Below are 22,696 nucleotides of genomic sequence, written 5' to 3'. Positions count from 1 at the left end.
CATCAGGGTGAAAAATGGTATACTGACCTATGCAATAAACCAACCAGAACAATAGTATCAATTGAACTAGCAGTCATGTTGGGGTCTGGGGTACAAGTATTTCGGAATGATAATTGAATTACTTGTTCGAATCATGTCTTATATATTGTTCTCTGGAATCCATCTTGATGGACCTGAGTATAGAAATAATTTTTTTTTATAATTCTTTGTGTTTCAGAATGGTGGCAAGCCACACATAGAACCAGCCCAGTTCTTGGCCTGGATGAAACTAGAACCCCAGTCTTTAGTCTGGATGCCAATCCTACACAGACTGGCTGCCTCGGAAACCGCCAAACACCAGGCTAAATGCAACATCTGTAAAGAATTCCCCATTGTGGGTCTTAGATATCGGTGCCTCAAGTGCTTCAACTTTGACCTTTGTCAGGTAAGAGATCATTGCAATGACTTTCAACTCTGTGAAAGATAAAACAAAAGCTTTATTCTTCTACTTTACTAAGGATGTACCCTGTACTTGCATGATCATGATTACAATCAAGTGATCAATGCTCTTTACAATGTAGTTGAAAAAGTTACTGATCCCATAACAGTGATGATCCCAGCAAACACAAAACGTTTTAGACATCATTCGCAAAAGGTTATAATATAAAAGGTTGTCAGAAAACGTTTAAATGTCGGGTTATATAAAGGGTACATTATTGGTATAAAATGTTTTCATAATATTAAATAACATTTGTTTGTAATTTCCTGCACATCAAACACAAATGTTTTACAGAAAACATTTAAATGTCGGGTTATAAAAAGGGTATAAAAACGTTTTAATAACATTCCAAAAACATTTTTGAAAACTTGGTACAAATCATTCTAAACAGAATGTTATTTTGGGGTTGGAAAAATATTTTGCAAAAAATGTTTTCCCAAAATATTTACAATAACGTTTTTAAAATGTTTTCACGACCTTTATATAACCCGACATTTGAATGTTATTAAAACGTTTTGTAAAAAACATTTTAAGAACATTTCTGTGTTTGCTGGGTGCAAATATTTTAACATAATGTTATTTAAGTGTTGACAAAATATTTTGCCAAAAATGTTTGCAAAAATATTTTACAATGTCATTTCGAAAACATTTAAAAAATATTGTTGTAGTGTGTTTTCATACAAAACGTTTTAAAACGATTTCATGACTTTCATACAACCCGACATTTTAATGTTATTAAAACATTTTTACCTAAGCCAAAACCCAAAATATAACTTATTTAAAACGTTTTAAAAACGTTTTTGTGTTTGCTGGGATGTGACTTATAGCAATATCATATCATTTGGACAATGCATATCTTACATGTTCGAATTTTGTGTTTATTTCACAGAATTGTTTCTTCTCTGGCCGTCAAGCCAAGAATCATAAATTAGCCCACCCTATGCAAGAATACTGTACCACGGTAAGTTGGCTTTAACGCTATATGTTCGCAAACAGTCAAACATGTCAGTGAAGAGGTTAGAGAGAAGACTTAAGATCACAAGTTAAGATATTTTTTATGGTACTGAACTTCTCAAAGAAACATGAGTTTGGCAAATGTACCATAAAAGTACCCAGTCATTTTCAAGTCAGATAAGCATATAATGCAATTTTCCTGAGAAAAATCATGCGTGTGGGGCTGAAATGAGATCCCTTGTATCAAGCCTTGGGACCTCCTTCATAGAACCCATACCATTCATCCTATGTGTAAGCTTTATGTGTCTCAAAATTTGCAAACACCGCTAGATCATGCTCCCCTCTGACACGCCTTAAGCAAACAACAAATAGACTGAAACGACTTGAAGCAGCTTTTATATCATCGATACAATTTTGTAGAATTCACATGACAATTGCATGTTTCTTGTTGTTTTCCTCTACCTTCCGGCTATATTGTTAATTAAATTACTTAAAATAACATTGTCTTTCCCACTGCAGACAACCTCAGGCGAAGACGTGCGAGATTTTGCCAAAGTGGTGCGCAACAAATTCAAATCAAGCGGTACCATCAGAAGCATCCATGAGTCGGCTATCTACCAGTCCAGTCAGTACTAGAAGGAGATGATCTTGAGTCGTATGTGTTCCCCGTTTGGTTGGCTTTTTTTAGTTCTTTTAGTTTAGACAGGTCTATAGATAGTGCTTTTGTCTTGCTCAAGTCAGTGATTGGGTGCAGAATTGGGTGAAATGGTAAATCGTAACCTGATCTAATACAGGCAAATCTGCTGGAGAATATTTGGAAATTTGACTGATGAACTAGATTGGAAGAAGTCTGCCATATTTGTATGATGCTCATGCCTAGAGAGGAATATATATATGGTGCTTATGGAGAGGAATATATTTGGCACCCCTGGATTATTTTGCCATGAGCGTAGCAAACTATGGTGCATGGTGTTTGTTTGCAATATGCATATAATGCAATGTGCTGATTATGCGCACTAAGTGCTATGCTTGCAAACTTTTGTATCACTTGATTGTGTTTCAAGACATCAATTATCATCTGAGATAAATGCCAGAGGTCCCCAGGAGTGACAATGAATTGGGTGTGCCAATTCTGGGTTCTTCTAATCTAATTTCTTAAACACCAAGAGTCAAGCGTGTGCATTTGTAAAGACATTGCCAATTAAAGGATCATTTTTCGTTTCAAACTTGTGATCTTACTTTGACACATGTCTCTTCATAAACATTGGTTATGTAAGTCTTCTTGGTTTAGATTGGGTCACTTGCATACAAGCACAAAGTTGCACATCTGGGAATATATGAAAGAGCAACATCATTGACTTGAGGCAGGGAATTGCAGTAGTTTAATCAAAATTGTGAAACCTCTGAATCTGTTATTCTTCTGATGTTGCACCAGAAACCAAGATGGTGTCATGTGAAGTGACATAGTTCAATTACATCCAGTCAACTATCATAGCTGAAAAAGATGACCTCAAGTTATGGAATATGAGTACCCAACACATTCAAAGGTCATTTTATAAGTGTACAAGGATGTTGTGTCAAAGAACTGTGTATTGACAGATTAGCATGTTACTGGCAAAATGGTCCATTTTCATGTGACACATTGAAATCCATCATATGTGACATGATCAAGGGGAATGAGTCGGATGTCACCAATATTGAATTTGAGATATTGGTAAAAACAGTGTTCAAATTCTTTTGTTTTATATTGTTTTCAGCCATTGATAAATTGCTCTTAACTCGGTAACCCAGTGTCTGATTTCGATGGGGTTTGCATCAAAATGTAGCATTCGTAAACTGCCAGAAAATTATGTACAAAATTTCTAATTGAAAATTGCTGACATGTGACTCATTCCCCATGATCATGTCACATATAGTGAGATTGTAACATCTTCAAGGAATGAAGCTGCTTGTTTTGGTTGAGTAACAGATATGAAGTTTCACAGTTAGTGTTATGTACAGATATAATAGAGGTAAGGTTGTCATTTTACACAGTAACGTGGACCTGGTTATAATTTATTTTACAACACATCCGTAACTTTTGATTTATCATTCATTTTTGATTTTCCATTTTTCATTCAGTTAGTCTGAAAAGCTTTGTTCCAATTACTTGAATTTACTTGAACTGTTATATTTGAGCTATATCATTTTATTATTAGTCATATATTTTTGACAATTTATAATCCAAGCAATTGTCCAATAATATATTATTATTTCATTTTCATCTGTTTTGCAATGATAACCCTCTTTTGCCAAAAATTACAACTCAAAGTGATTGTTTTGTGGCATGCTAGTTGCAAAGAGGTCATTAAACTTACAAATAGTATCAGTTATCATTTTTGTAATCAATTATTTAATCATATCGTTTGATTTCAAATGTGATGGGATTAAAGACTTGCCACAATGGGCACTATTTTGGATGGAACATTTTTCATGAAAATTGTAGGCCTGTAATACAGACCTCCCAACTAGTTCTGATTTCAAATATTATGCACTGATTTTACTAAAACTGATAAAAGATCTGAAGAATGCTAATAATTCTAAAGAATCCTTTCAATATTTTTGTACAGGAAAGTGTGAAAATCCTGATTTTGTATGAAAAAAATGATTTTAAATGATGAGAATAGTGAAAAATAGCTCATGTACCATCCAATCTGGCTTTTCAGTCCTACATAGGCCTATATTATGAAATAAATGACTTGATGATTTTCATTTTGTTTTGTTTCTTAGTCCCATGGCATCACCGCAAGTAATGGCCAATCAAGATATGCATACCAGGTTAGAGCTCTCACGCAAGTCGCTTGGCTGAGGTAGAACAACAGGGCTCCTTCACATTGAATGCATCAACTCCAGATCTGTAAGTATTTATATTATCAGATGGGAAGAAAACTTGTGACATGGTCATATTAACACAACGCTTAATATAACAGATGTATTTGAGTGAAATCCAGTAAGATATGGATCATTCTCTTTCTTAAAAATTGTATTTTGGGAAAAGTAGTGTATTCATCTTTTCAAACATTTTCTGAGCAACTGTGTAACTAGCATTCAGTATCCAGGAATAACAATTCTTCAGCCTTTGACTAAAAACACGATCTGCAACATGAGAGCCATTAGACCTGCAGAAAGCAGTGGCCGTGCCAGAAATTTTTTTTCTGTGGGGGGGCAAAGGGGGCAGAGCCTCCGACTGGGGAGGGGCATTTTCACCTAATTTTGGCTAAAAAGTGGCTTTTCACCCATCTTTTCCAATTTTTCGGGGCATTTCCCCATGCCCCCCCTGTAGCGCTGCCACTGGCAGAAAGTTCAGTGAAAAGTTTGGATAAATTTCCTACAAGATGAACATACCGTACTACTTTCCACACTTTTTTATGGGAAAAGTATGGGCTATTGATTGAACGACACAGGTAAACATGCTCTAAAAAGTTGTCTTTGTTTTGTGCAAACATGATAAGCTCTGAAAGACGAATATTATAAATATGTGGTTTATAAATAACTGCCCAAGTTAATGTTAAAATACATTTACAGTACTCCTTGTCCTTGTGTACAACACTAGAAAGGGTGACAATGCTTTTGATATGCTTTATTCTTTGTGCATTTTGCAGTGATGATGAGCACCAGCTGATTCAGCAGTACTGTCAGAGCCTTGGAGGGGATGTCTCAGCAGTGGTAAGTCAACTCATCTCTCTGCCACAGTTCATACTCAAAGACACATATATGGTACTAACAAGAACTGTGATGTATGTATGAGGTTACATGTTGTGCAAAGTTGACCTTTGAATGACCTGCATTTCTAGCAGTTATCTATAGGATCTGTAACAGTCATTCTCAGGTAACTCTGTGTGTCTTTGAATATGACAGTGTATTACATTATGTTCATTTTTGTATCATGTAATTTGTAAGTTAAAACTAAGAAACTGAGAGCAATTGATACTTCTGCATCAGGAACTCGGTGTAAAACTGCCTCATTCCTATTTTGACCTCTTGTCTCACTTGAGTCTGTGTTGGACTAGTAACATAAGCCTGTAAGTGGAGATAAGGCTATGTGTCACTACTCTGTGACATTATTGGGATGTTATCACTGGAAAAACCTATTGTTCTGAAATGGAGATAAGGCAGTGTTGCGCTGAGCACTTGACATGTATATTACAACGTATTACAACAGGAGTGGTTCACCTGACCTTGGATTCATCGACTGTCAGTATATTGTTTCATGCCCTTTGTTCTTGATGTTTAGGCACAAATGCCCATAATATTATGTATAAGAACCATTGAATTCCGCCTCAATATATGGCTCTAAATGAGTGTTTTTTGACGAGAGAGACAAAAGGCAGACACCGTCCACAGAATCATTACAAGCGATTTTCCTGACAATAATACATGTTTGTACAGCTGCCTGTATCAGTAATAAGCGGTTGCTCATACTCAAGATAATGTTTTTGTGGAGGGTGTCTGTCTGCCTTTCGTCTAGTAAAAAAACCCTCATTGAGAGGCATATGCTTGTAGACGGAATTCTATTGTATGTTGCTTTACCGAAATTTGGTAACATAGCAGTCTAAATTGCTCTTAGTTTTATATTTTGTAAGTTCAAATGAAGTTAAAACTTAATTTTATACCGTAATTAATTGTTGTTTCAGAAATGCTCATAGTGCAGAAAAAATGTATGGCTGTATGCTAAAACCCTGTCTAATCATACAATTATAGCTATCAACTTCTGTTAATTGGCAATTTTTATTTTGCATCGTTTTCTTTGACATGTAGATCAATATTTGAGTTAAGTTTTTTGTTGTTGACATGTAATGTTTTCTGTGTTCAACTTGTGTTCAAGCACTCTGAGACTGTCGTAGGCCCAGCACCGCAATTTCTCGAGGATGACAGGAAGGTCATAGTACGACAGTCGCAGGCACTCGAATTGGACGTTTCTCTTTTGGTAAATTTTATTTTACGCCTCTGTCATCTCTCTAGCTATATCCATCCATACATCCCTTTACCATTACATAAATTGACATGTAAATTTGTAGACCACTTCTACCATTAGAAGAATTGTATCGTGGTCGAACCATTGAATTTGTTAAATGAAAATTGCAATGATTCTTTGAGTCTGCTTGTGATTTTAAATAAAAAAGAGGACTAAGAAATCACAAAATGTTCATCTCAGCTGTAATTTTATTCCAAAGATAAAAAACAATTTTTTTTAGTAGCAGCATATTTTCTTGTAATTGTAAAATGATGACTTCAATAGTGTAATATGCAATTCCAGTTGAAATCCATACACCCCCTATGGAAGACATGACCTTAATCTTTCACACAGGGAGCAATTTTCAAATGGGGTTACCTGAATGGGGGACTCCATTTGAAATCTACACCCTGTGTTGGAGATTAAGGGCATGTTTTCCATAGGGGTTATGGATTTCGCCTGGAATAGCCCATTGGGTCTGATCTTCACAGTGATAATTAGATATAACCATACCTTTGAAAAAGAAAGGACTAGTTCAAACTATTGTTAAAATTGAAAAGAAAGGCTATTGTTAAATGCTATTGATACCACATTCTTATAATCCTATGTATATTTTTCTGTTCAGTGTGACGAGGAACATGAACTAATCATGCAAAAGTGCTCATTACTAGCGCAATACCCATCGCAGCCATGCGATGCAGATAACATGGCAATATCATCATCTCAAACGGTAGACAAAGACTTTGCGGAAGATCTTACGCCTAATGATGAATTAGAACCTCCCCAGTACTTGCAGAACTCCATTTATTCACACGGACCACCACATTTGGTAAAACCTCATCCAAATTATCCCCTACTTAACTTATATTATTCCATTATTAGCCTTTTCTGTACTGTTATTACCAAATCTTTCATATATTTGACTAACTTTTTTCTTGTGCTAAAGCATCCCAAATCGACTGACACATTTGACTGATATATATTATATACTCTCACCATATGCCCGTAGATTAATGATCCTTTAATTTAATCTTTAATATTTTCCAATTCCAGTTCATCAATTTACATGTATTAATCAATTTCAAGTTTCAATGTATGCATTGCACCCAGGGGAGGGGTACTCAAGTTTGATTTTGGTAGGGGTGTGCCGCTGAGAATTTGAAAGTGGACCCATAAATGTACCAATTTTTCAAGAAATTTGGACCCATCAATATACCAACAGTCAAAATTTAACCCAAATTGTCTTAGTTGGAAAATTTCGAAATTTTGGCTAGATTGAGGCAAAATTGGGATATTTTGGAAAAAATTCAAAAACTTTTGAAAAAAGGACCCATTCATATACCAAAATTTGCTTAGAAAAAGGGGTCATTGATATACCAAAAGGCCGAAAATGCTACCCATATTTGCGGCACATCCCGTATGGTCATTTGTACTAAGTACCCTGAGGCATTACATTTTTACTTTGACCGAATCATCTTGCTATTCTGTCAACATCTTTCCTTTCAGAATAATTAAAATAAAAGAATAGCATGAAAACATGTGCATTTAATGCTCTGCATGCTAGCCATGCACTTCAACAGAAAAAGTTCAAGTTTTGAAATATTTTCTCAAAATATCAAGAGCTATCTTAAGAACTACTGAACCAATACTAGGCTTGTTTGTACTCATTTAATGCATTTTTCATGCTGATTCCAAATATGGTCATAAAAATTTACATTTATGAAATTTTTGAATTTTTAAACAAATTTTGAAGGTTGTTGTCTGCAGTCGACACCTGCTTGAAAAGAGAGTTAAGCATTGCTACATGAGACATAGGCATGTCATGTGTGACACTTTTTTTGTCACCTAATTTTTTCCTGTCACAACAGTGAGCTTAATGTTGCCAATTCTGCAGTTGAGTCGCACAACAGAAAGGCTTGAAATAATGTTTTTCATGGCTAAGAAAACTATACCATACCATTTTTTAAATAGGGCCACTTGTGTGATGTCAAAAGTGTGGAGCATATTTGGAAATCGGGTAATTTCCATTTGTTTTGATGATTTTGTAAGTCTTTATTGGAGTTGAGTGTAATGTTACCATTCTAATGAGTCGTATGGACATTTCACTGATTGGTCAAGTAACAACAGAAGTTCTTTTGCCCAATTGGGTGGCTTCTTTTTTTTGATTCAGTAAAAAACACCCACATTTGTAGATTGGGGCAATTGGAGGATGTTTTTGCTTAGAAATTGGGCTACTTTAGAGACATTTGCTGCAGCCTGGCTGGCTAATTCCTGTGCGTCAGTATTGTAAGGTTTCGGCAACAGTTTCATATTGTATTCACCTCTTTACTTGCATTATAGAATGGGACAGACTATGTCCATGAGATGATCGCAGAAAAATGTCAGTTACTTGAAACACTACCCGACCAGTCTAACACAGCCGAACATGAGATAATTGTACGACACTCGCACATACTTGAAATTGAAGTGCCGCTTTCGGTAATATGATCATGCTTGTTTCCACACAAACATCGCATCATCAAAAGTTTCATTAAATCCATAGACATAGCAGCAATTACAGTTTGTAACATTAAAACCTATGACATTTTCCATTTAATATATCGTAATAAAGAATATTTTAGATTATTATTATTAAATTCATCAGGGGTCAGTCAAAGTGTGATCTTTAACATGATTGCGTTTCATTTTCCGTAGCCTGGTAGAGAGCATGAAATGATAGCGCAGAATTCGCAAATACTTGAGTCTCAAAATGCAAATGAAGAACATGACATAATCAATGAGCAGTCTCAAGTCCTTGTCAAGGAAACATCCAAAGTGAGAGAGGAGCATAAGGAGATATCACTACATGCAGAGGTGCTCGACATAGAAACCACACAATTGGTAAACCATCACATTCCCATTAAAAACCATAACCAAATCACTTTCATAATTATGCTCATCTTGAAAATGACACATTTGGTAAAGAAAATATACTCGCCTCGGTATACACATTTGGTAAAGAAAATATACTCGCCTCGGTATACAATTTAGTTCAAGGAGATGATCTTGAGTCGTATGTGTTCCCTGTTTGGATGGCTTGATACAAGCAACCACTATTATTAAATTAGTATGCAGAGCACAGAATTAAATTATGAGGCACAGGTGCATTGTGTCTAGACTTGACTCTCTTGATACTGAAAGAATGGGCTATTCCATTTAAAATCCACACTACCCCTGTGGAAGATTTTGGAAATATGTTCCACAGAGGGAGTATGAATTTCCAATTGATTTAGTATATTAGTCAGCTCCATTTGATTTTCTTACACCCTCTGAGAAAGATTCAACCTGAATCTTCCACAGGGAGGGTGCATTTCAAATGGAGCTGCATAATGTGTATTCCATTTGAAATCATACTCCCTCTATGGAACATATTTCCAAAATCTTCCAAAGGGGTAGTGTGGATTTTAAATGGAATATATATAGCCAATAAGTCAGTCTTAAAGTCTGTTTTATATTCAACTAATATTGAAAACGTTTTCTATAAATCCTGGGACGCAATATGACTTCCCATTCTTGAAACAACTATGTATTTTCAAACTTTCCAATTTCACATGGGGGTTGAGTCATATTTTAAATCCATAGCAAGTTAGAGACATATGTATAATTGTGGCGCTTATCTGTAAAACTGATCAAAATTGAATAGTGATTAGTCTTTGTATACCAATAGACACCTGACGAAATTGTGCTTTTTGTGCCAAAAGATGTGAGAAATCAGTAATAAAACATAATGATGACAAGCTTACATGTATGTTCAGTACCAATTTACATTTTCTTAAATGATACCATCATCCATAAAATTGAATAAAAAAATGTGATGTTCAAATTGTGATCTTGTTACTTCAAGGACACATTTTAAAAACGTAACTCTTTATTATTCAGTCCAATACAGCAGAACATAACCTGATAGAGCAACTCTCGCAAACCTTAGAAAGTGAAGGATCAAATGCGGTAAATTTGTCAAACTTCTTGTAACCAAAATGTTCATGTCACTCGCTCAATCATTATCATACGAAATGAATAATTTAAAAATCTCAATAAAATGATGATCCAAATCATTGAGGCATTTCATGCATATAAGAAGTTAAAACATCATCACTATCAACTATTAGTTATTTAAAAAATGATCTTTTCATTATAAAATAGTTTTATTCATTCTCTCTTGTAGCTTTCTAAAGACCATGAAATGATTGCTCAAAATAGTCAAGCTCTTGAGTCTCAAAATGCTAATGAGGAACATGACATCATCGGTGAGCAGTCCAAAACATTGATTAAGGAAACAAGCAAAGTGAAAGAAGAACACAAAATTATCTCGCATCAAGCTGAAATTCTCAACACGGAGGCTGTTGAATGGGTAAAAACAAAAATCATGTCCATTTCACACAAAAGTAATCATCACACTGAAATCATTGTAAAAGAAAAAAATAAGGATATACTTTCCTTCCTAAAATACAGATCAGAATTTTAATCATATATGTACATGAAGTATATTTGTCCTAAAGTTTATTTCTCAAAAAGGGATTTAAAATCAGATTCAAGACTTGGCTTGTTAATACTATGCTGGCCTGACCTGACAGATCACTTGCAACAAATGAATATTCTTATCATTATGTTATGTTTATGATTGAAGGACTAGCTTTGGTTCCAAATTCATGAAAATCTATTTTTCCTCAGAAATGTTTGCATGTTTGGAACCAATCTTCAACTAAGACAACACATATTTTTATATCGCATAATTTACCCAAGATCATTGCCTCAAACACTGACCCACATTAATGACCTTATATAATGACCAGTGACCTTACATGAATGACTGATAACTTTATATGAATAATATGATTATATTTCAGTCTAATGTTGCAGAACATAACTTAATAGCTCAGCACTTGAAAACGCTTGAACAAGAAGACGTATCGGTAAAATCTGATTATCTTATTCAAATTTTGTCACCTCATTCACCCGCATTCCATAGCTCCTTGGTGCTATCAAAACCAGAACAATTTCTTCATCCTGAAAAGTTGTAAAAGATGGTTTCATTGGATCCATGTCAAAGGTTTCACATGGGACATACACTAAAATATATTCCGACTGGAGTAATTCCTTAGAAACGAACGAGACATTTGCATGCATGTATCACATGAAATTTAGTCATTGCTGTTACCACAAGGAGTTACTTGAAACTTAAAAATAGTTGATCATGTATACCACTGTCATCATTGATCATCAACTAATCAATCAATTAATTGATCAGCAAAACTTTGCCCTCAAATATGAAAATGCATTATATTCATTACCAAGAACATCAATCAATCAATTTGTGAATTGATCAATCAGTCAAATAGTAGGCCTATACACATTATCATCGCTGCAAGTATCACTGAACATCTATTGATCTATCGATTTATCTTGATCAGCAAGCTTTATTCACAAAAAATAAAAACACTACCCATATATTATTACTCTACAAGTATCAATGAACTTCAATCGGATGAATCCGTCGATAATCAACCAGCCACTCAATCAATCATATAATCATTCAATAAATCAAGTAAGACTTCGTATGATTATAATGATCTATTGTTATTTCTTAGACTACAACTAATCACGATTCAATAGCACAAAATGCCCAGCTCTTGGAATCTCAGAGTGCTAATCCAGAACATGAAATCATTGAAGATAATTCAAAACTTCTTGTCAAGGAAACATCTAAAGCGTCTGATCTAGAGCATGTGGTTATATCACAGCAAGCACAAAATGTCAACTCGGAAGCAGCACAGGTGGTAAGAAGGAATTTTGTGGCGATGTCTTATCTGTAAATAAAACTTGCGTTTCGGTCAATAGACGTTGATGAAAGCAACTAAGAGATTGACTCTTGCTCTTGGAATGGAGGCAAACAAACAGGAGTGATATATGTGTGCACAGGAGCAAGTAAGCGTAGTTGTATGCATAAATCCAAAATTTAATATTTATTTTTAGAACATATGTAAAAATGATTTCTGGGCAATGATGAAGAGGTGAAAAGAAGAGGAAAGGAGGAAAACTTATAAAGGAGAGTGAGGAAAGGATAAGAGAATGGAAAAATGAAGGAGGAATGTAAACATAGAAAGGAATATTTACACCGCCTATAATAGAAAGCAAAATTAAACTTCTACGCTACTCAGATTTTTTATACATTGTACTCACCTGAGTGCTCTCACCAGGTCAACCAGTGTCTTCAGTGGATGTTATAATGATTATACATCATTATATGTTCCCATCTGTTTGAGGAGAATATAATTGCTAACTTAAATTATTATTTAAGATCAAATGTTTGCGGTACTTTTTGTTTTCAGTCCAATACAGCAGAGCATGAGTTAATTGCACATAACTTGAAAGCACTTGAACAAGAAGACTCTGACTTGGTAAAAACAATATATCGCCATAAAAACCCACTACATTCATCAGTTAAAATATTATATTAATGCAGAGAAAATATTACATTTTAAAGTCAACAAGACTACTAATATCTACTAATCTCCCAATTCCAACATACACATTATAAAAGTTACATCAGCAATTTAAATTGCTGTAAACATTGCGTACTCATCAAATAAAATTATTAAAATAATAGACATCTAATATGCTGGTTCATCGTACATTTGTAACAAATTAATACATCTTATCAGTCATCATGACCAAATTCAACATTGTTTTCCTCCTGGACATCAATTAAATCTTGTCTTTATATTATAACATATGTGTTGTATTACTCGCACAACTCAATGTTCAAAATATATATATATATTTACATTGCTATCATCTAAAACAGTTTAAACTGTAACAAAAATGAAGATTCAACCATTTATGCTAATAATATCATGCTGAACTTCATATTCCTAAATCAGACAGCATTTTATAAAATCTAATTTTTTCAAAAATCCATGCATTTGTAATATATGCCAAACTACACATCAACAATTTCATATAAATCAATACCTTGGATAATAAAACAACCTTTTGTTTTCTTTCTAGCCTGCCAGAGAGCACATAGTAATATCACAAAAGTGTCAAGCTCTGGAGTCACAAAATGCTAACAAGGAACATGACCTAATTAGTAAGCAGTCCAAATCACTGATGAAAGAAATAGGCAAAATGGAAGAAGAACATAAGATTATTTCACAGCAAGCCGAAACGCTTGACATTGAAGAAAAATATCCGGTAAACTTGAATTACAAACTTCCATCGTACATCATGTCAAAAAGTCACTACAAGTGTAACAATAATTTGATTATCGTCACTCACTTCAAAACAATATTTAAGGAAACTACTCACAAGTCATAAATGAATCCATCTAAAATATCGCAAATAATACTATTAGTTGCATTCAACTTCAAATGTGCTCATAACTTGATCATAAATAAGATTTATACACACATATTTATCATCAAGACCACCATTATGTATCACGAAAAAAGAAAAGGAAATTAAAACTTATTTTCATCTGCTTTTTATTTTACAGTCACATGCATCTGAGCATGCCTTGATAGTGAAGCACTGGCAAACATTACAAAATGAAGGACCAATTTTGGTAATTTGATCACACATTCATTAAAAAGTTCTTATATTACCAACATTTCACATTTCGCCATTAAAAAGCTTCAAATTTTGTAACAAAATAAAATGTAAAACACACCTTCATTTTAAGTTTTGAAGAAATATCAGCATTAGTTAAATTTCTAATTTCATATAATACAATAATATTTTGATGTTTTTATTTGAACTAGCCATCAAGAGATCATGAAATGATTGCTCAAAATTGTCAAGTACTTGAGTCACAAAATGCTAATGAAGAACATGACATCATAAATGAGCAGTCAAAAACCCTCGCCAAGGAGACGTCTAAAATGGAAGCGGAACATGTGATGATATCGCAACAAGCTGGAACTCTGGAAAAAGAAGAAAAACTACCGGTAAAGAGTCACTGCATATACAAATCATGGCCAACATTATTAAATTTGAAAACATAAAAAAATTCTAATTCCATGTTGTATGCATTGATTTTGTTTATTAGTTAAAATTGTAGAAATTTATCAACATTTTTGTAAAAATCAAATAAAAAGTTACATACCATTGCACATATGCAATTAAATATCTGAAAAAATACTTTATTTTATTTTACAACTTCAAATTTGATATTCATTTTGCTTGAGTTGCTACCATTTTGTTTGCTTAATAATGTTTTGTCATCAAAGTGAATGCAAAAAACATGTCCATCACATATATGCAATTGAAATGGTGATAAAAATATAAAAACATAAAAATCATACAATGCTAGTTGCAATTCCCAAATCTTATTTGCTTCCTTGCTTTGCTTTCCATCAAGCTCTCTACGGAACACTCACTGATTGTACAAAGATCAAACATTCTCAACGAGCAAGGTCCAAGCATTCATAACACAGAGCATCTGCTTATATCAAACTATTGCAATTTGGTGGAAGAAGAAATCACACTGCAATCATTCGAAGAAGAGCGGTTGTTAGAAGCAAAGAAACAGCAGAATGCCGAAATTACCGAAATCACACTGCAGTCGTTGGAAGAGGAGCAATTGTTGGAACAACCTGCCGAGACTCCAGAAACCATGCTGCAATCATTTACAGAAGATCAGTTACTAGCAGACAAAAAGCAACCCGTAGCTGAAACTCCAGATATTACATTGCCAACATTTGAAGAACGGTTGCTGGAACAGAAAACTGAAACTCCCCAAATCATGCTGCAATCATCGGAAGAAGAGAGATTACAAGAACAGCAAGCTGAAACTTTGAAAACAGTAAGCTGAAATTCACATGCAAACTTCATATCAGCCCATGATACACCCTGGTTTATCTACATTATGTCCAGCATCAGTGCATACATACAAACATTCTTATTTCAAAAAACTTAAATAAGAAACAATCATACTACTATCGTTAAAAATATATCATAATTAATAGAAGCTACACTATGCAAACATACATTCAACGTTAATGTCCTACATCACTTTCAATGCGTGAAAATAGGATCATTTCATTGCAAACTTCTTTTCTAGAAGTAGAAACCATGCAGTTATCATTTTAAGTGATCACTTTACCAAGCCTACACAGAAACCACCGATCATGCATTGTAAACATTTACGTACATAGGGTGTCACTATGGTGTATTCTGTTACTAGGACAGTTTTCATCTTCTGCAGGCATGAGAATTTTCCTGCTTTTGCTGGATTTCCTGCTTTTTTGTGGTCCAAATTTCTGCACTTCCTTTTAATTTCAGCCCGTTTTTGGCCTCATTTCATGCGTTTTTTCAGGCCTTTTCAAACGTTTCAGGTTTTTTCATGGATGATCATTCTCATGCCTGCTTCAGGGAGTTATGCATTTCACATGGAAACAAATATCATGTACCATGACTTGGTGGTGATAGCTGAACATAGTTAAAATTTTCTGTCGGAAACATTTCATTTGCGCCACACCTTTGCGCGTAGCATGTCTTTTGCATTTATGCGTTTCACACTCAGGAGGGTCAGCGATGCTTCAATATATTTGATTTATGATGATGTTCCATGGAAGTTGGATAGCCTGTTTTGTTTTCTCTAAACTTAGTTATGAATGTAGATGATGTTGGGAGTTAATTATATTATTTTATCTCATGTGAAACTTTTCCACAGCTTTCAATCATATGTATTCACTATGGAACCTTTACTTTTAGTCTTGCAATTTATTCAGAATTATTTTTGAGTATTTGTCTGCATAAGTTTTTCATACTATTCCAGTATTCCAGAAGAATGAATTTGGAGAAAGTCTGTATCATGATTGTCATTACTAACATGATGTTTATACATGTAGCTTCTTCTCAATTATACCAAATACTTCTTTGTATTTTCTTCATGTCTGTGAAATGCTATTGGATATTAAGAATTCTTGGTATATTTTAAGGACAGTTATATTTTCTTCTCAGATAGCACTGCAGGAGTCATAATGGGCTATTCCTGTTGAAATCCACACACCTATGGAAAACATGACCTTAATCGTCCACACAGGGAGTACTAGTGTGAATTTCAAATGAATAGGTGACTCCATTTGAAATCTACACCCCCTGTGTGGAAGATTAAGGTGATGTCTTCTTTAGGGGGTGTATGGATTTCAACTGGAATAGCCCAAGTGGTCTCATTTCCAGTGGCATAGTTCAATGATCTCCATACAACAAGCGTAGCATAGACGTTGACCTGAAGTTCTGGGGGATGAGTTTTTGTACCCAACACATTCAAAGGTCATTCTGTGAATGTGCAACCATGTTGGGGTTAAAGAACTGTGCCCTACAGATGAGAATGTTTCAGATCCTAGTGTAGTATTCATCTAGTATCCCATTCGTATACATTGGTTTTCTTCAAGTTCGGTAGCGACGTCAATGATTTTGTGCTGCAAGCATACCAACAAACCACCCTTGTATGTGTGAGTGTACACTCTGTGTGATTTACTTCATGCACAAGATTCGATACTTCCACTGGTGACATACACAAGTACATAACTACCAAACTTGAGGTGATCCAAAGAATAATGTGTAATATTTTCATCAATATCCCCCACGTTGATGCAGTTTTATTCAATATCTGTGATAAATGTCATATATTTTGTCACATTTCTTCGATGTATTTTGTTTGTTCGTATTGTTTTTATTAGTTTATTGTTTTCTCTGTTTCGCCCCTGAAGCAAGGAGTTGACGATCAGGATGAACATGATCTTTTAGCTAACGCTGAGGATGAACATGAGCGTATAGCACAATACTGTCAAAAACTTGATTCAAGTGGCCACTCCACTGAACCGGTAAATCAAATTGAAAAACTTCATCATAAACCATCTCATATTGGGTCTGAATATTAATCTCTTTTGCTGATGTGGATAATCATTTCATAATTATTTATATGATTTTTCTTTGATGGTTATAAATAAGTAATCCAATAACATTTATGCCTTATAATTATTTCTTTGGTGGATTTTTCTTTGGTGGTCAATAATCCGATAACATTTAGGTCTAAGTGGTTTGTGATTAATATTGCTTTGTCAAAGTCTAGTTGAATTCTTTTGCTGTCACTCATTGGTTGTTGCATTTTGCTTTAAGGTGGCTGTGTACTCTCAGACATGCATGTAGTAAAAGTGCAATAACTTTGTAATTATTCAGCATAAGACATATAAAAGTATACATTTTATAAAGGCAAGACATCAATAAATCTTAATATAAATACAGATTTGGGGTAAAAACAACAATTATGAAGAAAATCACAAAAAGTGAGTTTTTGGCAATATTTGTGAGGTACATCATAACAAAAAACACTCTTTCCAAAATATTTTATTTTGTTTTTAGCTCAATCTTGAGGCTCCATTCCAAAACGGTTTTTTATTTTTTGATATTGGCCTTAGTTTTTGAGATATTGACCATATAAGGCATCAAATTGAACTTTTAAAATTCACAAACGCCTATTTGCACAAAATGATGCCTAAAATCGGAAATAGACCAAAATATAAAAAAAAAGAAAACCGTTTCTTGAGTCGATCATGCTTTTACGATGATCATATTTGCTTACCTATAGATGCTGTATTTATTGAGTTATCGTGTACCTAAATCGTCATTTTACCGAGAAAATGAACATTGAAATAATGGCCGTTAAAGTTTAAAGTGGTCACATTTTGCCCTTTCATCGAATCTCACAAGAGAATGCGGCAGTTTTCGCTTTTCTACCTTATATTATGTGAACATCGGGTAAATCCACAGCCCGTTGAGAAGTTTGAGCGAAATCCATTCATAACTTGATATTCAAATCGAGGAAAAGAACTTGAAAAAACCCACATTTTATCAGCTAAAGCGGAGCCATTTGACCACTTGAAATTAGTGTTTCCAAAGGATGCGCCACGCATGCAGATAAGCGTCGGCGACGCGTAAGCGTATCTGTGCGTTAACAAATTGCGCGATCGCGTAGCGATGCGTTGTTGCTTGCGTGTCACTCCGCTGATACAACAAAGATTTTCTCTCTTTTAAAATTGCAAACACGAATGAAATAGTGAAATAAAATCCATAAAATAAGCGCAGTTGGAGTTTATAAATCTGGATTTTCTTTCCTTGTATTTATAAAAAACATAACAAAGTAACAAATATTAAAAAAAGCTCAATTTTGCGAAAGAAACAACGTCTTGAGTACACAGCCGCGTTAAGCTGATATATTTGAATCCTCAATTTTAACCCCGATAATCAGCCAATCTAGCTGGGTTTTCTCTCGACTTGAAATTAATTGTAACAGAATTTCTTTCACTAGAAAGCATTTCTATAAATATCCCAGAACACCATACTAAGTCTTAAAAATCCTTGCAGAGGAAAGGGGCATAATTTGCAAAAAAAAAATAAAATGGCTGATGGTACATGTTTCAGATTTTAAAGTTAAAATCTGGTCAAACTATTCCAATGTATCCCTTTCATCATAAGGATTCAGAAAAAGTATAGTTGGACCTATTTTTGATGTACAGTTTAAGGGCAAATGTGAAATTTTGAGCTCCACAAGGGAAAGTTTTTGAAACATGTTCTGATTCCTACAGCAATTGGTTGCTGTTAAAATGTTTCTAATATTTTGTCTTAGTATCTCAAACTCATTTTTGGAGGGGTGGGTCTACTTGCCTTGAGTTGCTGAAATTCCAGTGCAGTAGTTAGGCCTTGCCCCTATAATATACATATCTTACTTATCACCAACGCGCTATAATTTTTGAGAAAAATGCAAAAATAGGCAAAAAATGGCCAGGGGTGTAGTACCACCTTAAATCTCACCGTTTTTAGTTCCATTTTGGTGTAGTATGTTGGAATTAAAACCAATTTGTTGAAATTTTGTTTTCTGAAAATCTTCGGTGACAGTGCATTTATTGTTCTTGTCTTTTGTCTTGGTTGAGTTTTATACTAATATTTGCATTTCTGAAGTCTTTGGTGGCTGTAGATGTTATGTTTCTTAATACCTCCATGTTGTCTTGATTATCACTGTGGACCACAATGGCCTCATCCCAATGGCATAGTCCAATAACTTCAATTAAACACTCATAGTGCAAAATTAGACCTCATGTTGCAGAGTATGAGTTTGTGTACCCATATTTTCTAAGGTCATCAAATGAATGTACAAATGTATTGGGGTTAAAGAAGTGTGCCCTGATAGATGAGTATGTTGTGGATCCTAGTTGCTGTAGTCTGCTTGTATCAGTTTGGCTTGGGGAACTACACATTTCATGTCAACTCATCATTTTTACATTGTAATATGGTTGTCTACTTTTTACTCTAAATTTGTTTATTTTTATGTGGTACACAGTATTAACAGATCTTTTGACATTGTATTTTCAATATATTTTAATAATCAAACAATAGGTAGCTTACTGTAAAAGTTGACATTTTTGTGCTACAGTTTTTTGATCTCCTGAATTTTATGAAAAAACATACAAAGTGTTGATTTATGAAACAAAAAGAGTCCATTCATTTCAAAACTAGATTATTCAGTTAGCAGCCTGCACAACCGATTCTTTTGTTTGGCAAGGCTCACTCAGTCATTTAATGAGGCAATACAAACGATCGAATTTGGTGTTGAAATGAGCTAAATTTTTAGTTACACCTTTTCGATGTAAAATTAATTTTCTCGGCCAAATGAAAAGCAATCATTTTCATTTTTTCAGTAAATGTCAGGAAAAATTGTAGTGCTTGATACTGTATTTTTTTCAAATTCTAGTGTTAAACTTAGGCGTGAAATTTAGTCATTTAGTGTAAGATTTTCGATTTTGATAGGCTTAAACTCTGTCCATGAGCCTTTTTTGGATCAACCTTTTAGCTTTTCAAAGTAAGATAGTTCGCTGATGAAGGATTTTTCCCAACTTTCTAACGCACATCACCGTGAGCGATATATCATAGTTTTGTCAGAATTTGCGTTTTCATTTCACTATTTTAACTGCCGGCTGACCATTTTCAAAATCAACGAGTGAAATCTATAGGCTAATACTAGCATTGTGGATCGATATCCCTGGGTTTAATAGGAATACCGGCATGGCTACAGTGTTGCTAGAACTTCAATATAGCAAAAGAAATTCCCAGGCCTATAAGCGCTCCTACTGATCATGTTTAACCAGAACACTCAATTGGGGATTTGGGCTACCAAATCGCTGGTTGCTTTCAATGGAAAATTGACCTGGATAAACAACAGAGGAAATATCGACTATTTCTGTTGGTTGCTCTCGAGATAAAAGTACTGAGTTAGACATTTTCGGAGTAGGAAGGAAAAAGGGTAAAATAAAAGCGGAAATTCTAACAAAACTATAATATATAGACCCACACGATGTGCTTTACAGAGGTGGGAAATATCTTTCTTTAGCAAACTATATTAGTTTGAGACGCTAAAAATGAATTCCGTAAAAAGCTGGCGTGTGCGAACTGAAGGCCTATAAAAATCAAAATATCACACTAAAAGACACAATTTGATGCTTAATTTTAACACCAGGATTTGTAAAAAAATGTATATCCAAGCACCAAGTTTTTAACTGACATTACTGAAGAAAAAAAAAATATTGCTTTATATTTGACCGAGAAAATTAATTTCATAGCAAAAAGGTGTATCTCTGAATTGTGCTGATTTTAACATGTATCGATCGACTTTCAGCGCGACTAAGCATTTCTAAAGAATCGGTTGTGCAGGCTGCTAACTGTATTGTTGTAATTGTCACCTTGAGCAAATAATGGCATAGAAATAACCACTTTTACAGTACAAGACTACTCATAGTATTATACAGCTGGTTTACAATATTCTGTAGTTTGATCAGCGTGTAATCAACAGGAATTGTTAGGCTTTTACCAGTACATTGAAAAGTAGACCCATATTAAGAGTGATAAAGTTGACCTATCTGGTCTCTCTTGTGCAATGTTTAAGGAAGTATAGGCAAAGTATAGGACTTTCAATTAATAATTTGTGATGCTTCTGGCAAGATGTCACAAGAAAATTCCTGAAATAAAATATATTGATATTAATCTATGATGTTATAAGACCTGCCAATTACGAGCTGATCAATCAATATGTAATTAGCGCCCCTCTAATAAGCAAGTAACAGCTGTCAAATGTCTTAATAAAATTACCTTCTTAACCTTCTGGCTTAATAGGATTGTGATGAATTTGACTTCAGATCTACTGTATTTATTAATGATTATATGTGTAAAAAATAAAATGCCAACCTGACAAAAAGCTGTAATGGGCTATATCCATCTGAAAACCATACACCCCATAAGAAAGACATGACCTTAATCTCCCACACAGGGGGTGTAGCTTTCCAAATGGATGCAGGTTGTCCCATTTACAATTCACACTCCCTGTGTGGAAGATAAAGGCCATGTCTTCCATAGGGGGTGTTTGGATTTCAACTGAAACAGGCAAATATATCATTGGGTGTATCAAATACTGACGGATATGAACAATCATGTAAAATCCATAGTGACGGATATTGAGATTTGTTGAAAAAAAAGTTTCACACTGTGATAAATAACTTCAATGGCAGTCTATTACATGTGTGAGATGTACAATTTCACATGTACAACAATTTATATTCTGGAAATAACTTTTTAATAGAAATGCAAATTGCTAAATATTAATTGCTAGTTTATCCTCAATGCCCATTAATATTCACCTATTCAATGTTTTCCTGATGTTCATTTCTTGTTGCATTTGTGATTGACGTCACTATTTGATACACCCAATTTTATCATCCATCACTATGTGATACACATGGCGATAATATAATATATTAATCTTAATTGCTTCAGTCTACAACCGTTAGTTGTAACTTGATTTAACTTGCAGATTAAACCAGAAAGATACATGTTTGCTGAAAACTATCTCCCTCCCTTGTTTTTGTATTCCCAATTTAAAATGTTTGTCTTGCTTTTTTTGTTTGTTTGTTTTCATGTGAAGCATCAAAACGGAGTGGAGGAAACAATTACTCCAAAAGCTAGTGAAATTGTCAACGCAAGTCCTAAACCGGTAATTAGTGGCTTTGTTATAATTAACTAACTTGCGGATGCTAATCTTAATGTACTGTACTTCATAGTGACTAAACTAGCTAGCCTACTTACAAACTGATAAGTTAGATTGACTGAGTTCTAGTAGGCCCTTTTATAAATTTAGAGCTGTAAGAAAAATAAATTAGTTGATCAAAATTTTAACTGATTGC

At 34.2% G+C, this 22,696-nt stretch overlaps 1 protein-coding gene across 1 annotated transcript in view; it reads left to right on the top strand.

Moving 5' to 3' along the window:
• LOC140143866 (dystrophin-like) overlaps nucleotides 1-22,696 on the top strand; it is a 404,491-nt gene that overhangs the window by 363,142 nt on the left and 18,653 nt on the right. The window contains exons 49-57 of the mRNA XM_072165677.1: nucleotides 218-424; nucleotides 1,368-1,439; nucleotides 1,952-2,087; nucleotides 4,202-4,328; nucleotides 5,074-5,137; nucleotides 6,297-6,398; nucleotides 7,051-7,254; nucleotides 17,180-17,293; nucleotides 22,438-22,506. Coding sequence (XP_072021778.1) covers nucleotides 218-424; nucleotides 1,368-1,439; nucleotides 1,952-2,068 — 396 coding nt within the window. The 3' untranslated portion in view covers nucleotides 2,069-2,087; nucleotides 4,202-4,328; nucleotides 5,074-5,137; ... (2 more) ...; nucleotides 17,180-17,293; nucleotides 22,438-22,506. The remainder of the gene's footprint in view (nucleotides 1-217; nucleotides 425-1,367; nucleotides 1,440-1,951; nucleotides 2,088-4,201; nucleotides 4,329-5,073; nucleotides 5,138-6,296; nucleotides 6,399-7,050; nucleotides 7,255-17,179; nucleotides 17,294-22,437; nucleotides 22,507-22,696) is intronic.

This window comes from Amphiura filiformis, unplaced genomic scaffold, assembly GCF_039555335.1.
Source record: "Amphiura filiformis unplaced genomic scaffold, Afil_fr2py scaffold_30, whole genome shotgun sequence".
NCBI lineage: Eukaryota > Metazoa > Echinodermata > Ophiuroidea > Amphilepidida > Amphiuridae > Amphiura > Amphiura filiformis.
Note: the sequence above shows the minus strand (reverse complement) of the source record. Positions and strands in the feature narration are given on the sequence as shown.